General features: G+C 40.7%; 1 protein-coding gene across 4 annotated transcripts in view; it reads right to left on the bottom strand.

Annotated features, from left to right (window-relative positions):
• The window catches only part of LOC306934037 (spermatid perinuclear RNA-binding protein-like), a 53,472-nt gene that overhangs the window by 29,231 nt on the left and 1,999 nt on the right, over positions 1–22,242 (bottom strand). For all 4 annotated transcript variants that reach the window (XM_079516463.1, XM_079516465.1, XM_079516464.1 and 1 more), the window contains exons 2-5: positions 9,804–9,940; positions 7,335–7,612; positions 6,244–6,460; positions 2,888–3,032 (exon numbers count right to left, since the gene is read on the bottom strand). In XM_079516463.1, coding sequence (XP_079372589.1) covers positions 2,888–3,032; positions 6,244–6,460; positions 7,335–7,612; positions 9,804–9,806 — 643 coding nt within the window. In that variant the 5' untranslated portion in view covers positions 9,807–9,940. The remainder of the gene's footprint in view (positions 1–2,887; positions 3,033–6,243; positions 6,461–7,334; positions 7,613–9,803; positions 9,941–22,242) is intronic.

The following is a 22,242-nucleotide window of genomic DNA, read 5'->3' as shown; positions in this document are numbered from 1 at the left end:
AATCCAAGCTAATAGAAACTGCAGGCATTCTATTCCTGAAAAATGGTGAAAATAGAAGCCATCGTTCTCGCGAGAATACAAATCTAAACACTTTTTTTAAATCATGTTTAAAAAGAAATCTGCCTAACTGAAATTCTGTTGGATGCAGGCGGAAAGCTCCTTTATACACCTGATAATATATGACATGCACAAATAAAATGTATCAGTATACAACAGCACATTCCTATTTAGTAAATCAGTAGCCTAAGAATGTTATCCGTCATGTTTTATGTAATGTGACAGATTACTATGACAGCATTCGTGCCTTTCAGGATTGGGAGACAGACGGTAGTAATCCGGAATGCACAAAATTGAATTTATACTAATCCGGCCTACTATCCTAATATAATTTTGACACCCCTGCTGTGAAGCATTTTGGATAATAGCATCTCCCAGATGGCCTATACTGTGTCTGTTACATTTGTTTCCTATTTGAACTTGTAATCGACACCAGTCCATTCAAATAAGTGTTATAACTTGGACATACATTAGTACCATTGTTCTCATCCAGAGGCAGGCCATGAAGGAACCATCACTCAAATGTCAGGACCACATACAGATAAAAGGACAGTCCCCATTAAATGCTCCCTGACATCATCTGCTTAGGGGATGTTTGATTAGTGACCAGACCATAAACAAATAAATTAATACCACTGCTTTTACAACATGAAATTATGGAATGTCATTCTGAGCCAATATTGTCATTAAGCCTCTATAATTATGACATACAGGTATAGAATGTGGAGGGCTGCTGGGTAATGTGGTCATTTTGCCCTTATTTCTTGCTCGGTAATGGACATGGACCAGAATTTCATGGCGTACGATAGGGCTGCACGATTATGGCTAAAATCCCAACAATTTGTAAATTTGTAATTCCGATTATAATTACCGTAAACACAATAATTGGTCATTAATATTTTTGTTGGACGATATGCATTTATAATTTTCTTAATGCGTTTGTTGCTCATTGTGCTGATCAGTGCCATATCTTTGGCCAAATGAATGTAATGTAATGATTTGTGTGATTTTATTGGGGCTGATAGATGTGAAGATGGGTTGTACAGTGTTCTGGTGATATTAACTCATGTGTGGGGACAAGGGCAAGATGCAACAGCTGACCAGATGTAACAACTGCCAACTTCTAAGATTCACAATTGCATAATTGTGGGAAGATAAAACAATAAGTTGTGAAGCATAAAAATCAGGAAGTTTGAATATCTTCAGATTAACTGTGCAGCCCTAGCGTAGGTTCTCCCAGAAAGGATAAGTCCAGTCAACAAGAGGAAGGGGTAGAGGAGCATGTTTGAGGCAGAGAGAGAGAGTGGTTTGATTTGGTTGGTTTGTTGGGGAAGCCCCTTGTACCCGGGGGGTTTCCTGCGATGGGTGCAGGGCAGCCTCGTCGGCAGCGGGCCAGGAGGGCCTCACAGATGTGACAATCCACACAGCACGCTGACCTGGGGAGCTATGGCAACAAAACCAACAGTCAATCAGCAGAGGCTATAGCTACAGTTGGTACACTCTAAAAAAAAAAATGAATATAAAAAAAAACCCTAGGGGTTCATTGGGGTTCTTCTAGGATCCAAAAGGAGCCTCACTAGAAAAAGTACCTCTTAAGGGTTCCTTAAAGAATGTTATGAAAGTTAAAGAAGTTCAAGGTAGTACCATTAGAGTTCATAATAGTTTTACTAATGCTTTCTTCAAGAAACCTTCCGGGGTGCTCCTGATGTTGCAATCAGAAGAACTCCTGAATTGTAGGTTCCTTGAAGTCCTTTGACTTTTTAAGAGTGTATAATAGCGAAAACTATCAGTAGGCACTCAGTCAATATTGTGTTCTTACATTATTTTACACAGCAGAGCGGTTGCAGGATAGCCTTGCGTATTGTAGCATCACATTGTATGTAACAAGACAGACTGGGGGGGGATGTTTTTGTGCTGGCAAGGTTGTAAATATAAAGGATGAGGAAAATAGCCATCCCCCCTCCCCTGTGACATGTCCTTTATGCAGCTTTGGGGGGAAAAAATGGTGCTGTATTGCGGTCTGTATTGCAGGGCTGAATCCATTTTTCTACCCATAGTGAAGGATTTTTCAAATCTATCCCAATGGAAACTGTACAATGAGACGAGCTGTTCTATAATGCTGGCTCTTTATGTCTGACTCACCTTCTTTTTTTTTTCATTCTCTTAAAAATAGAATCACAGTGGACGCACTAATGCCAATCCTCCATTCTTGACAGACAGAATAAAAGGGAAGAATGGTGGGTTAAAACTCCGGGTCAAAATGGAGGATTTGATTTCCCCTCAGCCAAGGAATTAATTACTTTGTTGGTTTCAAGGAATTTACTTTGCTTTAAAAAAAGTAAACTGAACAACAGTTGGCTAGTCTTAAAGGACCTTTAACACTCAAAGGTCCAGTCAGAATGGACAAAGATAAAAAAGAAAGGAGATGATACAGGAAGAAACCTGATAAGGGCCTCTCATGTTACGCCCATCCCAACTCTGCACATCCCTAGCGGGCTTTTTCTACCACACTTGACCCAGATCTATATCCTTCCCTCTCTTTTTTCCCCCTGATCGTCAATTCAAACGACCTCTCCTCTCAGCTTTCAACCTCTCTCAGTATCAATCTCACCAGTCTTTTGCTAAACTATCCTTCTCTCTCTGGTTTCACATCTCTTTAATACCTTTGTACTTTCCTGCAACCCTCCACCACAATGCATTTAGCCTTATCCTCGTTCCTCTCTCTGTCCTCTGTCGTCATGTAAAGGTCAAGTAAGATGGGGAGGCGAGCAGTCCTGAAGAGAGGAAAGAGCAGAGGGATGGTGTGCAAAGGAGAGCAGTGAGTGAGTACCTTGTTCTGTGGTGCTGTGATCCTCCCTCATGGCCAGGGAGGAGAGGGTGATCTTCAATGTGAGTTTGGGATCTTTGGTGTTGAAGACCAGGATGGCTGCCTCAGGCACATGTGACCGGACATCATATTTGTCCTCTGTCAGTGTCTGCAAGGTAGAGATGTACAATTCTACAGTCAAATAATAGCAGTAATAATAATAATAATAATACATTAATAATAGTATTAAAAATAATAGTAACAATAATGTCATGTGGATCTCAGGATCTACATGGAAACAGTTTGGCTCTAATATGGATCTCGGACTTCATGTGGCCATCCTGTCGTCTATAACTCCATATTATATGGAAATAGCACATCTATGACTAAAAATGTGGGAAATCAGAGCTCCTTTGACCTCCATTAATATATAAAGGTTAAATACTTAAATTATGTCAAACATGTATAAAACATATGGGGGGGAAGGCGTATTGGAGGTATTTATGTGGTCTACTGGCAGTGTGAACAAGAAATATGGCACAGATCGGGTCAGTGTTTTTTGAGATTAGCTCCAGGTGTACAGACTGACACACATCCCTTATAGACTGAGATTAGCTCCAGGTGTACAGACTGACACACATCCCTTATAGACTGAGATTAGCTCCAGGTGTACAGACTGACACACATCCCTTACTGAGATTAGCTCCGGGTGTACAGACTGACACACATCCCTTATAGACTGAGATTAGCTCCAGGTGTACAGACTGACACACATCCCTTATAGACTGAGATTAGCTCCAGGTGTACAGACTGACACACATCCCTTATAGACTGAGATTAGCTCCAGGTGTACAGACTGACACACATCCCTTATAGACTGAGATTAGCTCCAGGTGTACAGACTGACACACATCCCTTATAGACTGCTAGACATGCCGTAACACACAAACCCATATTAATGTTTGTCTTTAGTTCAATGTTTGTTTAATAAACGCCATTGACAATGAAGGGAAAACTTACGTCATTTTGTAACTTGTCTCTTTATTGTTAATGGGATTTAATGTTTGTGTTGGCACCGTTAGTGTTCCAGTTTCAAATGTCTGCTTATTTATTTGTGTCATCATGACACAATGAGTTCTCTCTCCTGATTGGATCAAACTGACATCCAAACCTGTATAAATTAATGTTCTGTTTATTAAAGAGCTACATTTTTGATTATTTGTTCAGTAACGGTTCAGTAAAAGCAATTATAGAGCTTTAACATTTGAACAAACTGTCACTTTAATGTATTAATTTTCTGGGATTCACACAGAACCATTTATATATCAAAAATCACACCCGTGTGAACTGAGTGGTGTAAGGTCTTATATAGACTGATCAACTGTGGTCTGACGTAATGTCTGACGTAATGAAATCACACCCGTGTGAACTGGGTGACCATAGCAACCATGCTAATTTTTTGGTACGAACAGACAGACGTACGAACAGACAGACAGACAGACACGTAAACTAACAAAGCCAGTTGTAGGAGTGGTTTACACCACTCAAAACAAAGCCAGTTGTAGGAGTGGTTTACACCACTCAAAAATATGTATGTTTCCAGTATTACTCCTTTAAAATTCCAAGATGCTACTCATCGGGTACATGGCGTTAACTTATTTCATGTCTTTTTTGAAGGGTCCTAGCCCAGCTTTCCGGGTTTGTGTGAACACAAACATTGGCTTGTGATTGGCATAGCGATGATTTGATTGGTTGAGCAAAGTACATATTGAAGATAAAGAAAATGTATTGGCCGGAATGACTTTTGTGATGATTTGATTGGCGGAATGTGATGTATGATGATGTATGATGATAAAAGCGCCCCTCATTTCACACAAGTGTGATTTTCTTTTTGATTTATGTCACATTCAAAGCTGTGTTGTTCCGAGTGCATCTTCATCTATCTTCCCTTTGAGAGATGACCCCATCCATCACCCTTCTTCCTGACAATTTCACTGGTTCAGTCCAGGAAATGAGAGGTTCAAAGGGATTCCGCTTCTGGTGATGAAGCGCACACTGTAGCTATGGCAGGTAATTAACTCTGGGGGGGGGGCTAGAGAGGAAGCAGCATTTACAGTCACATGCAAAGGTCTCATGGTTGTATTCTTGTTCATATATATATATATATATATATATATATATATATATATATATATATAAAACCCAAAGCCAGACTTTACGGCTTTCAAGCTGGCGTTCCTATAGGCAGACATTTCCAATAAACTGCCAATATTGCCATCTACAAGCTCACAAACGGTTGCAATGCAACGTGTTGTGAGCTTGCAGATTGGCTAATTTTGCTACTTTCGTATACAAAAAGGCATTCATTTATGAAAACAGAGATACAAGGTTTATTCCTCACAGTAACGAATAACGATACCTTCCTTCCCTCCACTGAAAATATTGTACTCCTCTTTGTTTGAAAAAATAAAATAAATCAATCTTTTCTCAAAGGCTTCCATTCCTCGAAAGCGTCCACCAAGCACTTTGTCCACCATACAAGGTCATGGGAAATGTTTCATTTGTTGTCAGGGCTCTGTAACATTGAGCCCTCGTGCTCCCCACTATTGATTGTGCACTGATGTCGTGAGCTGATGGCGTACATGTTAATCCTCTGTCACACAGCTTCTTCCACTGTTGATTCTCATTGCACAATATTGTTGCCGGGCAGAAACCTTGTATGTATTCGTTACTTTTCAGGAAATGTGTTCCAAATCCAATGGATCATTCAATGCAGTTATTGTTTTTGTCACAAGCTCTTGTTAATGGTTAATGTGGTTAAACGCTAACGTGACATGGATGCGTTCCAGGTCTCAATGGGTTAATGTTTAATTGGTCGAATATTAAAACAGACCAGTATGTTATTGCATGTTGTGAGCTTAGGAATCAGTTTGCATCACTGTCATATGACTAAGTACAATATGCAGCATTAGTTTATGATAAGTATATATGGAGATAATGGTTCCTACTGAAAGCAATGATATGTAGAGCAATTGTGTAAAGTTGACTGTCTAAAACATATCATGCTACTGAATTACACAGTGTCAGTTTGTGATGCCTTGTACTATGTATTGTACTGTATAATGTATGTAACACAAATGTAGTACAGCGCACACACACACACACACACACACACACACACACACACACACACACACACACACACACACACACACACACACACACACACACACACACACACACACACACACACACACACACACACACACACACACACACACACACACACACACACACACACGATCAGTGCTTGCCTTTGCTTGCATTGGACATTCTTTGGCACAGCTTTGGCACAGCTGGTGTATTACTGTGGAGTGTACCTGGATCTGCAGGGGCAGGTTGGCACTGATGGTGTACAGCAGCAGCTTGGTCGGCTTCTCTCTGCACATCAGAACCAATTCAAGGTCCATGTCACCTTTGATCAGCAGGCCCTTGGCTACAAGACCTACACGCATCACACCACACAGCACTGACAAGCTCTCAGGCTCGTGGGTGGGTGGAGATGGAGAAGCACCACAATCGGCCTCACTCCCAGCACTGTAGGAAATGACATTCAGGGAAATTAGCACTTTCCACCAGCCAAATGATAGATAAAATGAAAATGAAAAAATACCTGGTAGGTAAGCCTAATGTACCCGCTATCTATTAACTGTTAACAGCTAATTTGCTAAGACATTTTTTGATTCCTCCTCCACTTGTGTTGCGTGATATATCGCAACATTGTTGACTTAATTGAAATTCCACATTCATATCTAGCTATTTCCTGAAAATGTAGTGCTTGCTTCACGAAGAGAGTCAATGCTAATGCATGAGCATTGGGAATAAGCTCCTACTGAACTTTAGCAAACAGTAACATCATGCAAAATATTTATATTACATTTAAAATGTAACAATTTACAGTCTGGGAGGAGCTTGATGCTGTTACAGGTACCGTTTCAGAAATTGCAGAGCATTACAATGAGCCAAGTATAAACACATTGGTTCCATACATCATTTGAGGTTGTATTTAGGGGTGCAACAGTTAATCACTACTAATCAATGTAATTGATTAAAAACAATCATAATCAATTTTAATAAAAAAATATCGATTTTGGGGGAAAATGTGTTATTTCCATTTAAAATGTTTTAATAAAAGCAAAAATAGCCAATGTACAAAACCTGTCACGCTGCAGCAGCTTAAGAGGTTATAGATTGGCTATTTCCTATATTTTTGAGCGACACTTTTATACAGCGAAGTATAGGGCTTAAGCGGTTAATCATACTAATAGATTGATATTTTTCCCCACATTGTTGAGAAAAACAACTTGATTCTCAATTCTTCGATTAATCGAAACAGCAATCGGTAGAATAATCGCTAAGAATTTGACAAAATAAACGATCACACAGAAAATATGAAATGAGTGGTACATACTTGGTGTTTCCGGGGGATTCTTCATCTTTAAGGTCATCGCTGTCATTTTTATCGCTGTCATTTTTATCACTGGTGGTGGTGGTGGTGGTGGTGGTGGTGGTGATGGTCTTCTCTGAGGGATGGTTGAGGTTATCCATCCAATCAGAGACCCTCTTGAGAGCACTCTCCACGGTGGACACCAGTGTCTGCACAGCATCCAGCTCCTCCGTTGATGGGTAGATACTGGCGTGCTTGGCCATGACATGACGGTCATCGCTGGCAAACGACCTGAACGACCTCTGGGGTTGAAAGTGCAATTTCGTTTATAACTGGTACAAAAAAATAAAATGAAAACGGGTGCTATATATTTATGTAGTGTGTGTGTGTGCGTGCGTGCGTGCGTGCGTGCGTGCGTGCGTGCGTGCGTGCGTGCGTGCGTGTGTGCATAGTATAGACACAAATGTAATTTGGAAGCAATAAGAAACTGTCCTTGGCCATGACCTTATTATAAGCAAGGTTACAATGGGCTAGTAGGGCTACTAGCGGGATTAAAAACAAGATTAACCATCATTAATCATCAATTAATGGTGCTTAAGGGATACGTTCTTTCCTCGCTGATGATGTTCACTTAAGGTTAAGGGTCCTGCTATGATTGGGGAGCAACTTGAGTCCTGACTGAAAACTGCCCTGCTGTCGACTCACAACTGCAACCACAAAGCCAGTTTATTTGATCTTCAATGGCACATTGTTAATTTGGCACAAAGCTTGTTGCTGTATTTCCTCAACTTCCTCCGCTCTGCAGAAACATGGGACACGCTGGCTTCTGGTGTTGCGTGCTATGTGTCAGACTGAAAACACTTATCCTACACTGCATAATGACAGCAACACCTGAAGCGACCTGTGCTGGTGCCAATCGAAAGCCCCTTTCTTTTCCACCAAAATTACTTTGGTTCTAGACAGTTCTTTATTTTGAATGATGGTTTATATCACATCTTCCAACCTGAATAGTGACACATCCACATTGGTTCCCACGTCAGGGCAAGAAAAAGAAGTATTGTTTGTTTACAGTTTCGAACCAACTTTTAGGGATCTGAACAAATTAATTTGGTTCAAAATTAGGCGGGGAGAAAAGAACGGAACTGGTTCAACCCCGGTGGAAAAGGGGGGCAGTGTCCCACATGCAGGCTGCACTACAGCACTATTCGGCATTAACATTTATGACATGTACTTAAGGACAAAGCCCATCTCTCCAAGGGGTGGGGGTAAAAAAAAAAGAAAAAAGCTGACATGCAATATTGGCTCTGTGCCTGTTTTCTCAAGCCTGACCGTGTATGCCTAGCCAAGCGTCATGTGAGGCTTTCAGTCAAGGTCAAACAGCTATCTCCCTCTCTTGCTCTCTCTCAATCTTTTCTGTCTTCTACTTCCTTTCCTTCTTAATGCGTGATTTATATTTACGGAAGATGCGCACCACTGTGTCGCACATTGAAAATAGCTGACAAGCTCACGACGCATTTGTGAGCTTGTAGATCAGCAATTTTCAGTGAGCGACACCTGTGTGCAACCAAATACAGTTACTCTGGCTGTACCCTTCCTCTCTCTCCCTCTCTCTGCCTACAGCGTGTAAGCACCTCTCATTACGGTGAGTTATTTATGATGGCGCTTTAATAATTCATAGGCCAGAGTCTTGGGAGCTTGTGCTGGAGCTGCGAGGGTCATCCATCACGACCTAGCTAATCTCCTGCCGCACTGCTGGGGGGCATTCACTAGATCTGTAGTAGTGAGTGTGGGCAACATCAATAGCCATAACACTCACGTACACACAACATTAACAAGATCTAAATGCAAGATTAGAATAGTGGGAGTGCAGATACAGACATTAGGTACAGCCTGACAAACCAGCCTGTATTGCACTGGAACACAGTTACTACTTGGTATCAAGGCAGATCATCGATACCATGGTTAGAGTAGCGATAAAAGACACTCAAAGGATTTCTATCAACGAAAAACATCATTTATAAAACAATATGGAAGTATACAGTATTCAATTTTGACTGGATTAAAGCATGTGTTAAGGCCTATTCATAAGGTGACCACTGAAAACTACAACATGACGTCACGCCGCAGTGGTAAGCAACTCACCGCTCACCCAAACACATCTTTCTTGTTTTGTCACCTTATCAACTAAAATTGGAGTATGAATAGGCCTTTACTTAACAAGAAATATAGAAAGAAAGAAATATAATTTATTCACATAACATAAGAAATGCAATGGAACAGAACAGAATACAATTTGTCTAAAAATAATGACCAGTGATCAATATAAAACCAAAATTATTAGTGTTAATTAAGGTGTAAAATAAATTGCTCAATGACAGAAATAATGGCTAGACTCAGCCTTGCATGTGTCAGATAAAAAAAATGTTTTACTGAAAGGGGAAGCACACAGATAAACATCAGCAAATGTTTATCTGCAAACAGCAGCAAACTCACCATATCTGTGGTGGATGGGTGTGTCAGTGGGAGGGGTCTAATGCAGGACCGTGGTCCCCTGACTCCACCTCTTCATGCAGTCAACTCTAGCTTGTCAGTCGGCTTCTCAGGTCTAGTGTAGAGATGAGATTCTCTGCCTGTGCATAAAAGGAAGTTGACTTAGACTAAGGTTTGAAGGAAAGCAAACAAACAAAAACGTCTACATATTTCTATTCAGAATCATTTGTACATTAATTCAAGACATTGATTCGGGTAGATTTGTTATGCCTATTGTGTATTGTTCCGATATTGGCTGCTGTTAAATGTTGGTTTCTTTTTTTTAAACGCTCTAGGACATATTGCATATTATATGGTATAATCTAAACTTTCTCTTTCCAGTTTTAATTTAGTTTTCTTTGAAAAATTCTCCTAAGAGATACTCTGCTAAAAGGAATAAATTATGATTGAATTTATTCACGGCGTCAAACTACACGAGAGTTATTGGGAATGCAGCAAATTGCTCCCAAGAGGTAGATCTAATTGTGTGCGCGTGCGTGCGCATTGCTCCTGTATGAAATCCCAGGGGACACAGCGGGGCCAGGTTGAGCATCAATTAGATTCTCTGTCACCTTGACCTTGTTCTCAATGACAGAGAACATGTTTCCTTGCTAGTGTATTACTGCCAGTACGTTCTGGCAGCATTTTGATTTAGCAGAGTAAAAATGAAAAATTACTTATTTTTTTAAATAAAAAATGTCTGTAGTGTCTGTATTCTTATTCTTATTTATATATTTTTATACAGCTACATCCCCATTACTGTATAACAACCCTAGTCATTTATATACAGTACATAGCTCCAAAAAAGTACAATTATGGTCTGTAACTGTAATGTCTTAAGTGGCAGATGCTGCAGAGTAAAGATATACCCATGAATTGACAACATACATACTGTACATGACACAGACACAACATGTAACACAATAGAAACTATACTACACCATTTGTATTGTCCTTATCTACAGTACTCGCTTTCTAATAACCTCTTTATCCCTGAAGGGAGTGAGACGATAATTATGAATACAGTAATGACTTTTTAAGGACTTTCATGGCACTGCAGTACTGGCAGATGGTTAGCACAGCATGGTGTAAAAAGACAATGCGGATAAAAAACAATACAGTCCTGTGAAAAGTCATCCACACTACAAGCAAAATGCTCTGTTTTATCATGCATTTAATAATAATAAAATTAGTTAAAGCCAGAAGGGAAACAATGAAATCCTATTTCTTGTTCTGGTTTTTTTCTGCCAAACCAAAAACATAGTGAAATGTCCATCATGAAGATACATGCTTACAAGTCGCAACAAGCAGTACAGGAAATAAAGTTGATTAGTGTTAGGCTGTACAAATCTAGCATTCATTGTAAAAACACAATTACTGCATAGGAGTGAATATTGTGATAGTCTAATCAGTAAAAATAAGAGAGTTGCTCAAGGGGCCTGTTATAGCGCCACCAGGAGGCCGATTTTTGCAAAACACATTTTGTATATTACTCCTACAGATTGTGTCCAAACATCATGCAAATCAGTACACAGTATCTCTACTCTAGTCATTAAACCAAACTGATCTGTCCAATTTTTCATATTCCATTCCTGATTGTCTTCCAAAGTTTGCAGATTTTAATATTCACAGTTGAGATATCTACGGGTATAATTTATGTCACAATGTGAAGACTATTTAATCAAAAAACCCAAGATGGTAAAATAAATAAATAAATAAGGCACTGAAAACCATAGCAAACTCATTCTGCCCTTTTTAGGACTACAACCTGTAGCACTCTTTACTGCCAGGGTTAAGGGTTCATTTTCCACTGGGACCAGCCAGTACTACTAAAAATGTATGCACTCAGGATGTTTTATGACTTCTTGTGTAAAAGTCATTCAAACCGCATGTTTCAACTCCTGTGTTTAAAACGGAAACATCACCCAGGTCAGGGTTTCTCTCCCCACAATGCCAACAGTATTTGAAAGCCTTCCCTGTACTCCATTTTGGGGAAGGTTATGTGAACCCTGGGCCTGGGAGGGGTTTATTTTAGGCTGTGTTTTATTTAGGTCATTTTTACTGCAGGCAACTTTTATGAGCTGGGCTTTTATGTTAGCAGATGACATCCTCCTAGCCACTGCTGTTGTAGACTCTGAGTCACTGTTGCATCTACAACATGATGTGAGGCTTGGTCGGACAATACTAAATATTTTACAACAATATACTAAAATGTATAAACCTGATAATATCTGCTATTCCCATGGTATCCATGATAGTACAAATTACAAAAAGGGTATAGCGAGATCAATTAACCTGAACACGAATTAATTGTTTACTCAACTGATTAGACACTAAAATAGCATATTATGACGATTGATTGATTGATTGATTGATATTTGTATTCACAGTTTGTAGAATGGGTACAGTTCAAAAGAAATTACAGGTCAATACAAAAATTGCTACTGCAAAGATAGGCCGATAGTATTATTGTATTAGTAACGCTGGATAGGAATACGCTGTTAGTGCAGCCAGTAAATGCACCCTAGCAACTTGCCAGAAAAACACATTGTTCAATCCATGCAATACCAGTTATAAACTTATTTCTCTGCAGCAGATTATGGAGAGCAACTCCAACAATGTTATCCAAATAATTTATCCAAAAAGCTTTACTGAGTGCATTCATCTTTAGTGAGAGGATCAACATCATAATCCAGAGTGATTTAGGATAATGATGAAGCAAAGACAATCATGGACCAGAACAGTGTATCATGATGTGGACACTGTTAAAACAATTCAGAGCAGAGTATAGAAAACAACACACAGGCTATTTCTTTTCTTGTGTTCTCTTTAAGTAGTGTTTGTGTTTTTCAGAGGCATGCATGTAAAGCCAGTAAAACCAACTATAAAATGTTATATAAGTGGACCACAGCTCGTATAGGAGGGGGACGTGGCTGTTTTGGGAGGGGAAACAGATGAGGCATCATGGTATATACACATTTCAAACAGGGAGCTCTTGTGCTTATATATAGGCACATGGTTGTGTATACTTTTCAGAAATACCATAGTAATCTCCCACAATGTATAAGTGTTCTCCATTATTATAATAGCCTGAGCCAAAACATGGGTCAATGAGTTGATAAAAGTGGGAGGAAGACATTGACTGAGGCCTAGGCTATACTGAGCCTATATACTGTGTAGAGTCTAGGCTGCAAAAATAAGCAATTATGTCAATAACTGCATCCATAGGAAGTGAAAATAAGGTGTGAAATAATACCGAAATAAATGTTAATTAGCACCCCTCATGTGTTTTAGACTTGAGACCGCTTTTCTTGAGTGATGATGGGACATAGCAGCTCTTAATTAACAAGTTGTTTCTTCACAGACAAAGCTGATGAACACACATTTCATTAGAGATGAGATCATGACTGGTGAAGTGATAATTGGAGACCGGAGACTCGACAGACTTGCATGAGCAAACAGACAGGGCAGAAAACAAACTTTATCATCCACTTCCTACATTTCAAATGGATGGCGGAGGGTACCATGAAATGGTGGTTGGTTACCTGCAGAAGTAGTCTCTCGAGACAGACTAGGAAAAGAGGGTGCTGATTTTCCTTTGTTTAGCAGATGCCAGGGTTCCCAGATTTCTACAGAAGTGACTGACAACTTAAGAGTACAGTAGATAAACTGACCAGTCTCACCCAAAATGTACTGGACTAATAGGTTAGGTTTTGATAGTCCACCCATCTGGAGTCAGGTCTCTGCATGGAGCCCCACCTTCATGGCCGCATGAAGTCTCTGTCCTTAAACCTCGCCAGATAGCAGATACAGTATTTGCATGACTATTTGAGTACAGTCAACTTCCCCCTCAGGAAGCCACAGCTGGGACAATCAGCCCCTAAAGAAGCCTATTTGTGATGCCATGCTGAGCCAAGCTGGGTGACTGACATAGTTTCTAAACACACTTAAAAACAGCTGCTTTGTTATGACACATCAGCTTGAAGTTAAAAGTAATGAAAATAATTAGGCATTCATTAATGCATTAATAGATTTGTGCCAAGTTGTAGGAACGAAAACATCACAGTAAGCACAATGCTCTTGATCCCCATCCACTACAAAAGGTAGCATCCAAGCGCAATTGCGCATGAGTGCTTATAAGGACAACCTCAACGTTTCAGTTGGCTTTTTTTCTTAGCCAGACACATTGGGTAGCAGATGCATCAATATTTTTGTTCTTCGGTGCCCACTGTGGATGCCACAGGATTTCAGATTCACTGCCACTATATACGTTACAAGACATGAATGTAGTCTGTTATTGTTTAAAATGAAACCAGTCACAACAAGAGGTATTTATATTGGCCACATGTTTACCTGCTTGGCACTCTGACAGCAATGCATCAATGGTTGGATTGGGTGTATGTCCCTGAGACATACTGGCATCATGTCCAGGGAGTGGACTTATACATCATTAAAATGGGTTTAAATAGAGGGTATGCGCGTGACATCATCATCGATCATACCCGGAAGTTATGCGGGAACGCCTACTGTGTTGCAAAAAACGACTTTCTGACCTTGACAGCCCATACATCCACACAGAAAAGTCCTATCTGATTGCATTAAATGATGTTAAACTCACTTTGCCACTCATTTATGCATGTGCATAACCTCTATAGTACACTTTGACTACTGCCCCAATACCAGTTTACCTTTATTACATTTGAAGAACAAATTGCATAAATGTTCTATTTTTGTTTTATCCTTATTTTATTTACATTTTGTACATTCATTCTGCAGTCCTCGCTGTAGCCGCACAATTCATCAAATTTGAATAGTGATCACGATTTTGGCTTCCCACAATTACATGATCAACTCTTTTAGTAACATTTACAATGTGTGCTCTGCACTGCACCTAGAACCCTCAGCTGCAACTCAAATCAAGCACCCTAAATTGAATTTCAGAATTGATTCCTGCAGTGCAGGAGTAGTTCACTCCTTGAATTCATGGAGATTTTGTGTTTTTGTCGCATTCCGAAGGCAATAATTTGATGACTGGCAGAGACTGACTGTGTCCGAGCACGAAAATAGCGTTTGGTTGGTTCCATCACCAAGTGTCACTGTTGTGCAGCCAAACTGTCATTTCTCAACCGTCTCGGACTCGGAACCGGCCCGACCCCCTGGGCGCGTTTCTGGGGGTCTGGATGTTCCGGGGACCCCCGGGGACCCCCACACGGTAACTGTCATTTCTCGACTGTTTCGGACGCGGGGTGGCTCGCCGGAACTGGGCCGGCATCCAGGGCTCGTTCCTGTTCCGGGGACCCCCACACGGAGTTGCACCGTGATTTTTTAAGTATGTTCAGAAAAAACTGTACTATGAACCTATAAAAAAATAATTGCTTAAAAATGTTTTACTTCCCGACTACATTAAATAATTATGGCATGACATTTTCATATAGTCCCATGCCTACAGTATATTTGCTGTCACTGTGATGTTACATGTTTTGGCTGCACCAGTAAGTTGTGAAGTGTGATGTTGAATGTTCGTCTCCACAAACACTACATTGGTTTCCCCGTCGGTCTCGGGTAATTCCATTTACTCTCAGATGATGTGGATTAACACAATCTCGCAGATACTGCTGGAGCTTTGGGAGCAACACACTGCTCCCAGCCGAGACTAATTTTGCACTGAGGGATGTCGGTGCAGACAGCATCAAATGCTACTACGTTACATCATCATTTTGATCAACAGCTCCACCATGGCCAGAGTATGAGTTAAGATAGTAGCCTATAAGATTGAGTATACGATTGCAGATCCCCCATAACTGGAAAGTACACCACATTACAGAGTCTGTAATACAGACTTATCTCTTGCAAGTGTTTCAGTTGACTGAATCCCATGCCTGACAAGAACTCTGCCTGGTCTCAGGTCACACGCTAGCACTTTTTAGGTGACAGTATCATCTTCAGAGAACTGATCCTAGTAATAACTGCCTGAACATAGTCATTTCTTGTTATACTAGCACCTGAGTAAAATGATTTAACTGTCCGAGCTGCTCCAGTATCTATGCCTTCTGCAACTGTTGTCCCTGCTCCTGTGTCGCACCGGACTAGCCATATTAGGCTGAGGCGCGCTGGTAGACTCCCTTTGTTCTCGACTGCCTGAACATGTTCAGTCAGCCCTGACTAACATGTCCATTAAAAACATTCATGATTTGGCTAAATAAGCAGACGAGTTTCACTCTCTCAGTGATTGAATGCGTGGGTAACACCTGCTCAGAATGCCTAGTATACACCCTTTCTGGGTAGTGTTTCCTGGCTGACATAGAGAGTGTACCTATTGCACCCCACCCACTCCAAACCTCACCCCTAGATATCTAGGTGGGGAAAGTTGGTCCTGGGCTCGAGGCTGTGAACGTCAGATCAGATGAGCAAGAGATTTTAGTCTAAAACGATTATCAGATTCAAAGAACATGATAGTAACCACGTTACTATCACCTACACCAAACTAGGGCCTAATTGATTGTCTACGTTTTTGCATATTTGGTAATAGTTAATCGATGAATTGCCGCCTTAGTATAGCCACAGAAACATCTCTGCTTTTGCATCTGATGTGACAGACATTGCTCCTTTCATTTCATGCCATAGCTTGGCACTGTATCGTAAATGGTCAAATATATACAGGCGTTGACACCAAGGGTTGCTCACCTGCTCCTGGCAGGTAAATGAAACTTTCGGCCAGGTGGGGTTTGCTTTCAGGTTACCCGGCCGGGCAAGTGCTCATTTGAGAGCAGTCGCAACCGTCTATAAACACAACACCTGAATGTGGCCAGAGCGCGCCGTCTTCTGGTCTGTCATGTGGAATGTAAAATAAGAGCACTGACACTGTGTACCTATAATGTGCTGTTGTCACTGTTTCTACAGTAACACTTAAAATTATAAAATAACAAGTGTGAACCCATAATCATATTCATAGCTATGTGGGAATTTGGCATAAATAAATGAGGTAGGACATGTTTTAATCTCCCAGCTCCAGTAAGTGTTACATTGAACAGTAATTCAAATTTGACCTATAATCTTATAATGGACAATATACTTTTTGGGCAAGTCCACAGGCCATGTTCAGGCCTGTGGACAAGTAGGACATGACCTGTACTTGCCCAACAGGCTAGCGCCTATGAGACCTTAGTGTCAACTCCTGAAATATGCCTTTTGTATTCTTTCCATATATCAGCAAAATGTAGATTTTTGTTAGACATTGAGGGAAATTAAGATTCTCAGATATTTTTCTAATCCCTAGCACCTTTGTTTAAGTCGCTTTTGAAAACCTACATCTATAGTATTCCAGTGTTTTTCTTAACCGTTCTGCATGTTATCGTCTTAAAGTGCTTTCTGATTTTGCTCTGTTGTTCTGCGCTATACAATTCATTATCATCATCATTATCATAGGGTGTACTCTGTACTGTACTGTATGATAGTGTACCCAGTACACTGACGGCCATATGCTCAACATTCAGGATGTTTTCAGAGCTGTTGGGAGAATGCAACAGGAACATGTGCCTATAGAGGAAAGTAATGTGTTCTGCAAATAACCACCATCAGATATAAAATGACCTAGCCTTATTAATCCCCTCATGATGGACTGAGTGACAATGTTGCATGCATCTATTCAAAATTAAAAGGTTCACATTAACAGGACCATACAAAATCCCATTTTGAAAACAGCTAAAAGGAGTATTAAGGAACAATTGTGATGTGTTTGAAGCTGTAGCTCCCATGCCATGTCTATGGCAGCTGGCCCTCACTGTGTCTAGCTTGGCCAAGTAAAGGAGACATCATGTGCCCATGCATGAATGAACAAGCAATCAGTTAGTATCCTCCTCTCCAAGCACATCCCATGAATCTTGGGGTTTGAGCATCGCAGTGAGGGAACAGTTATGTGTACCTGGACAGAGTGTATGCAATTCAAGACAAAAAACACAACACAGCCTATAGTTGTACCGTTGTACGGTGTATCTACACTGATGTACAACACAGTCAATTCTTTTAGGTGAGAGATATTAAAGCGACTGAATTGGATGACCTCATACAAAGCTTGACCACTAAGCCTCACTTAGTCATTGTATGACGAAAATGTTAAATGGGCGATCTACAAGCTAACATGTTGTATTGGGCTGCTATTTTAAAACCACACTATTGGAGATGTTCTGGGTGTTCACAGACAAATGCAAAAAACAAATGCAAAACCGCAAGCCACAGGGTAACAGGGGGTCTTATCATAACGAGAATTGTCTGAATCCATTGAGCTTACGCAAACCATACTAGCCAATATTATATCTCTACAACAAGTTACAAAAAGCCTGAATGAAGTTCTACTGCCTATACTGTATACATACATCACCCAAACCAATGTTTTAGAGGTGTGTGAGTTTGTATGTCCTCTCTGTGCCACCATGTGCCACTGCCTCTATGGGGCATGAGGCAATATCCTAACTCCATTCAACTCAGGTGGAGGCCTATTTGAAGCAACAGCTAGTGAACTAATGTATTTCATTAGGAGTAACTCTGGATGCATGCTCTTCCTCCATCCAGACTCAGGAATCCAGCTCATTCTGGTTACAGTTCACGTACGGTTCCGCAGCAGTATCGCTACTGGAAACAGAAGGGGGAAAGACATTCCTCCTTCTTAACCATTCTGTCACTAGTGGTAGCCGACATCTCCAGATTTCTGTTAACCAGCCGAGGGACTGATTTCTCCAAACCTCTGTGCACAATTTGTCTTTTAAATGTGCAGTTTTTTTTCACAGATCATTACCTTTTGACTGGATTTAAAGAATTCTGCCAATGAAAAATAATAGGGATGCTCCGATCAGGTTTTTTGGGACCGATAGCGATCAGATTGTTTTTCTCATGATCGGCCGATACCGATAGGTCCGATACTGATCTTGTGAAATGTTTTCACAAACTTTTAATATTTCCAAAATTATTATATGTCAAAACCCACGTCAAAACTGTTCCTGTGTGTGGGGAGGAAGGGGGAAATGTTTAGGCCTGTCACAAAAATGCAAAATTATGTTATACTATATATCTGATTGACATTTTTACCACTTAAATTGTGTAAAAGATCAGTTTCTCCAGTCCCATTGTAATAATAGATAATTGCAGGTGCCTGCACAGCAATGTTTGGTGCCAGGAAGTGGAAGGAGTAAATGGAGAATGATGGAAAAGTAAGACAAATGTGAAACAAGAGGGCGGGTTACCATAGCCTGGTAAACCCCTCCCTCTTGAATGAAAAATGTTTTCAAGGGGGAGAAGTTCACCAGGCTAGGGTTTCTAGTACAACTGTAGATCCAAATGTTAATTAAACCATTATCGTCCCTTCTGTACTCCCTGTATATCTGACCTCTTGGCCACTTACAAATGGGAAAGACTAATCCCCCCAGTCCCCCCCAAGAGAAATATATACGTTTGCATTACGTTTGGAAAATTGACTCTACCTGTACACAATTCCACTGTATGTTTTATTTATTTAGTTACCCAGAGGAAGTCTGCCATAGTACTACTGGACTACATGGATTTTAGTGAGAAGAAATATAACCAAGCTAAATTGTGTTTAAGAGAACCTTTTGCAAAGTTCTATGTATTTTCACTTCTGCTTATAGCCTCTTGCATTACTCAAGCCAGTTATATACTACCAGCTGCGCTTGCTGTGCTATTAACGTATCTAGTAACTTCGACCAATTGAAAATGTTGCTCGTCTTTGTGCTCATCAATGAGGGGTGATGTCACGACACCTGCAATTTAGTTTAAAATTACCAGAGAGAGAGAGAGAGAGAGAGAGAGAGAGAGAGAGAGAGAGAGATATTAAATAAAGACAAAGCAAGACTGAATCATCTGAGGGAATCATCTGATTCACAGAAAGCTCTAACCAACCATAGAGTATAAAGAAGGATAGAGGTCCTTTTTTATGAGAAAAAAAAGTATTGGACTTCAATAATAATTCGTACCAAGTACCAACTCAAAGGATATGAATGTTTATGCCCACTTGGGCCTACTGTGCACAGTTGCAAACTTTGCAAAGTGATAATACACACGAATGATTTGTTGTGAATTTTCAACATTTTTTTTTAACTCTGGACGGTTGCTGTATGTAGCGCCACTTGCCTTTAGAAGTTTTACCTGAAATACGGGACAAAAAGAGGGACCTTGCATTTTCACTTCAAGTCATCATATATTTGTCTCAATGTTAAACTTATTTTTTTCATATTTTTTTTATCATTTCAATTGTATTTATTTTATAAGCATTTAGCCTATGTACATCATCTCCAATTTTGAGACCATTTGTATAGGGCCAGACCAAGGGGGCAGGCAGGCTTTCCAACGTTGAAGCTCTCCTCCCTAGTGGTAGGAGGAGGGACTACAGGCGGACCCGTGGATTCATGACCGGGAAACCCCGTGCAGCTGGGCTTTAACATTGAGCGCTCGGTTGCACTTCCGCATTTGACCACCAACATTTGGTGGTCAAATGCGGAAGTAGACGTTCTCAGACGGTACTTCCGGCAGTCTTCCGGGTGCTTCAAAACGCCACTGAGCAACTTCCACTGACATGAATAGCTGGGGGGCGGAGCTTCGCGCCAGTTCAGTCTCTATTATATATATACTCTATGGGCCAGACCCATAAAGACTGAGGAAGAATACTATTGGTCGGCCAGCCGAGGGTTGGAGTTTACCCATACATCGTCATTGCTCCTTCAAAATTATTCTGCATCCTATCATTCAGTTCTCTATTAGGTCACCAGGGGCCATTTGCAGCGGCTCCACAGTCTTTAATTACGCATGCAGGGTTCTTCAATTACGTCCTCAGCTTCCTCAGAAGGCATTCAAAGTGCTTCCACTCAGATCATTCCAAACTTATCACATGCTGAGAAAGGAATATTTTGCTGCTCCTGGATAATATAATATCCTGGATAGCTTAATCGCTCACTGAGTGAGTGTATTTGTCGTGTCAAATTCAAAATAAACGTGTTCTAGCATTTCATACACGGTCCAGCGGCAGCCATATACCAGGTTTTGACCAAAAAAAAATCATAATTATCCATAACAAACCAATTTCCCATACAATTTCTCATACATGCAAAGTTGCAAACTGTTCCTCACCTTGGGTGCCCCTCCCTGAGAGACCTACACTAACTGTCAAATGTGTCAGCAGAGAAGAAGCAAGAGCTATCCCTTTATGCTGCCAGCGCAGAAATGCCTATGTTAATATTTCAGTCCCTGTGAAATTGTTGATATATAGAGCGCTCTCTCTCTCTCTCTCTTCAAACAAGGAGTTCTTGCCTTCAATGAGCCGTGCAGCACTTAAAGATATGTTCGGGAGATCTAAGAGGAAGTGACAGTTCTGTCGCAATATTGTGGGCCTATTTATCTCGTCTGCCACTTGGTGTGACAACACCAGCAACGACCAAAAATATTTGCAGACACAACTCTGCAACCACGACAATTATTAAGACACAGCCCTGCAGTACTCCCTGCAGTAAAAGCAAAGAGCAATATCCCTCAAAAGTTAAAGCTTACTTTCTTTCATATTATTGCAAAACAAAAACCCACAAGCCAACACTGAACCTTCTATGGAACACCACAAGGGAACTACCAAATGAAGGTTGACACTGCTAGCTGCAGTTGGCTCAGGTGCATGATAATGCAAACATCACACAGGTCTAGGGATACATCTATCCGTAAGCTTTGGTTTTCAGAGCACATCAAACGGCTCGGAGAGGAGTAAGGCCCTTGGGGATGCTCATAAAAACAGTCTCCCGGATAGAAAGGCATTTATTCCAAGGGTGCAAAGTCAAAGAGAGGCAGCTGCATTCGTTTTTCTGTTGTCGTCAGTGTTTCTAAATGAGGCTACTTTCTGGGTTTTATACAGAAGTGCAATGTGAACTTGAGCTAGCACGTCCTTCCTCCCTCCTGATGCATGGGGTGGTAAGGTAAAGAAGAGTAAGGACGAAGAGATTCAGTTGCAAAGAGAGAAAAGAGATGGCTTGGCTGATGGCATCAGACAAGCAAGGTAATACTATGCTCGGGTTTCTATGCTCGGGTTTCATGGATTGTACCTTAGCAGCTGCTCTTCCTTACAACCAAGGCAGTAACTAAACCACCCTCAGTTCCACAGCCAATGAGGGAGCAGGGAGATTTAATTGGAGTCACGTAGTGCACAGGATGCAGAGTGACAAAATGGAAAGGAAACTATGTATATAATTTTTGTCTATATGATATTTTTGGAAATGTCACATCTCATGGCAGATTGGCTGGAAAATGTCCTTTAATTGCTGGTTAATTGGCTCATACAAGATTGATTCATATCCTGAAGCCAAGCTTTCTTGTCATCTTAGAGAAAGCAATTCTCAAAATCCTAAATATATTCACG

This window comes from Electrona antarctica (genome assembly GCF_951216825.1).
Source record: "Electrona antarctica genome assembly, chromosome: 12".
Classification (NCBI taxonomy): domain Eukaryota; kingdom Metazoa; phylum Chordata; class Actinopteri; order Myctophiformes; family Myctophidae; genus Electrona; species Electrona antarctica.
This window is presented reverse-complemented; position numbering and strand designations above follow the sequence as displayed.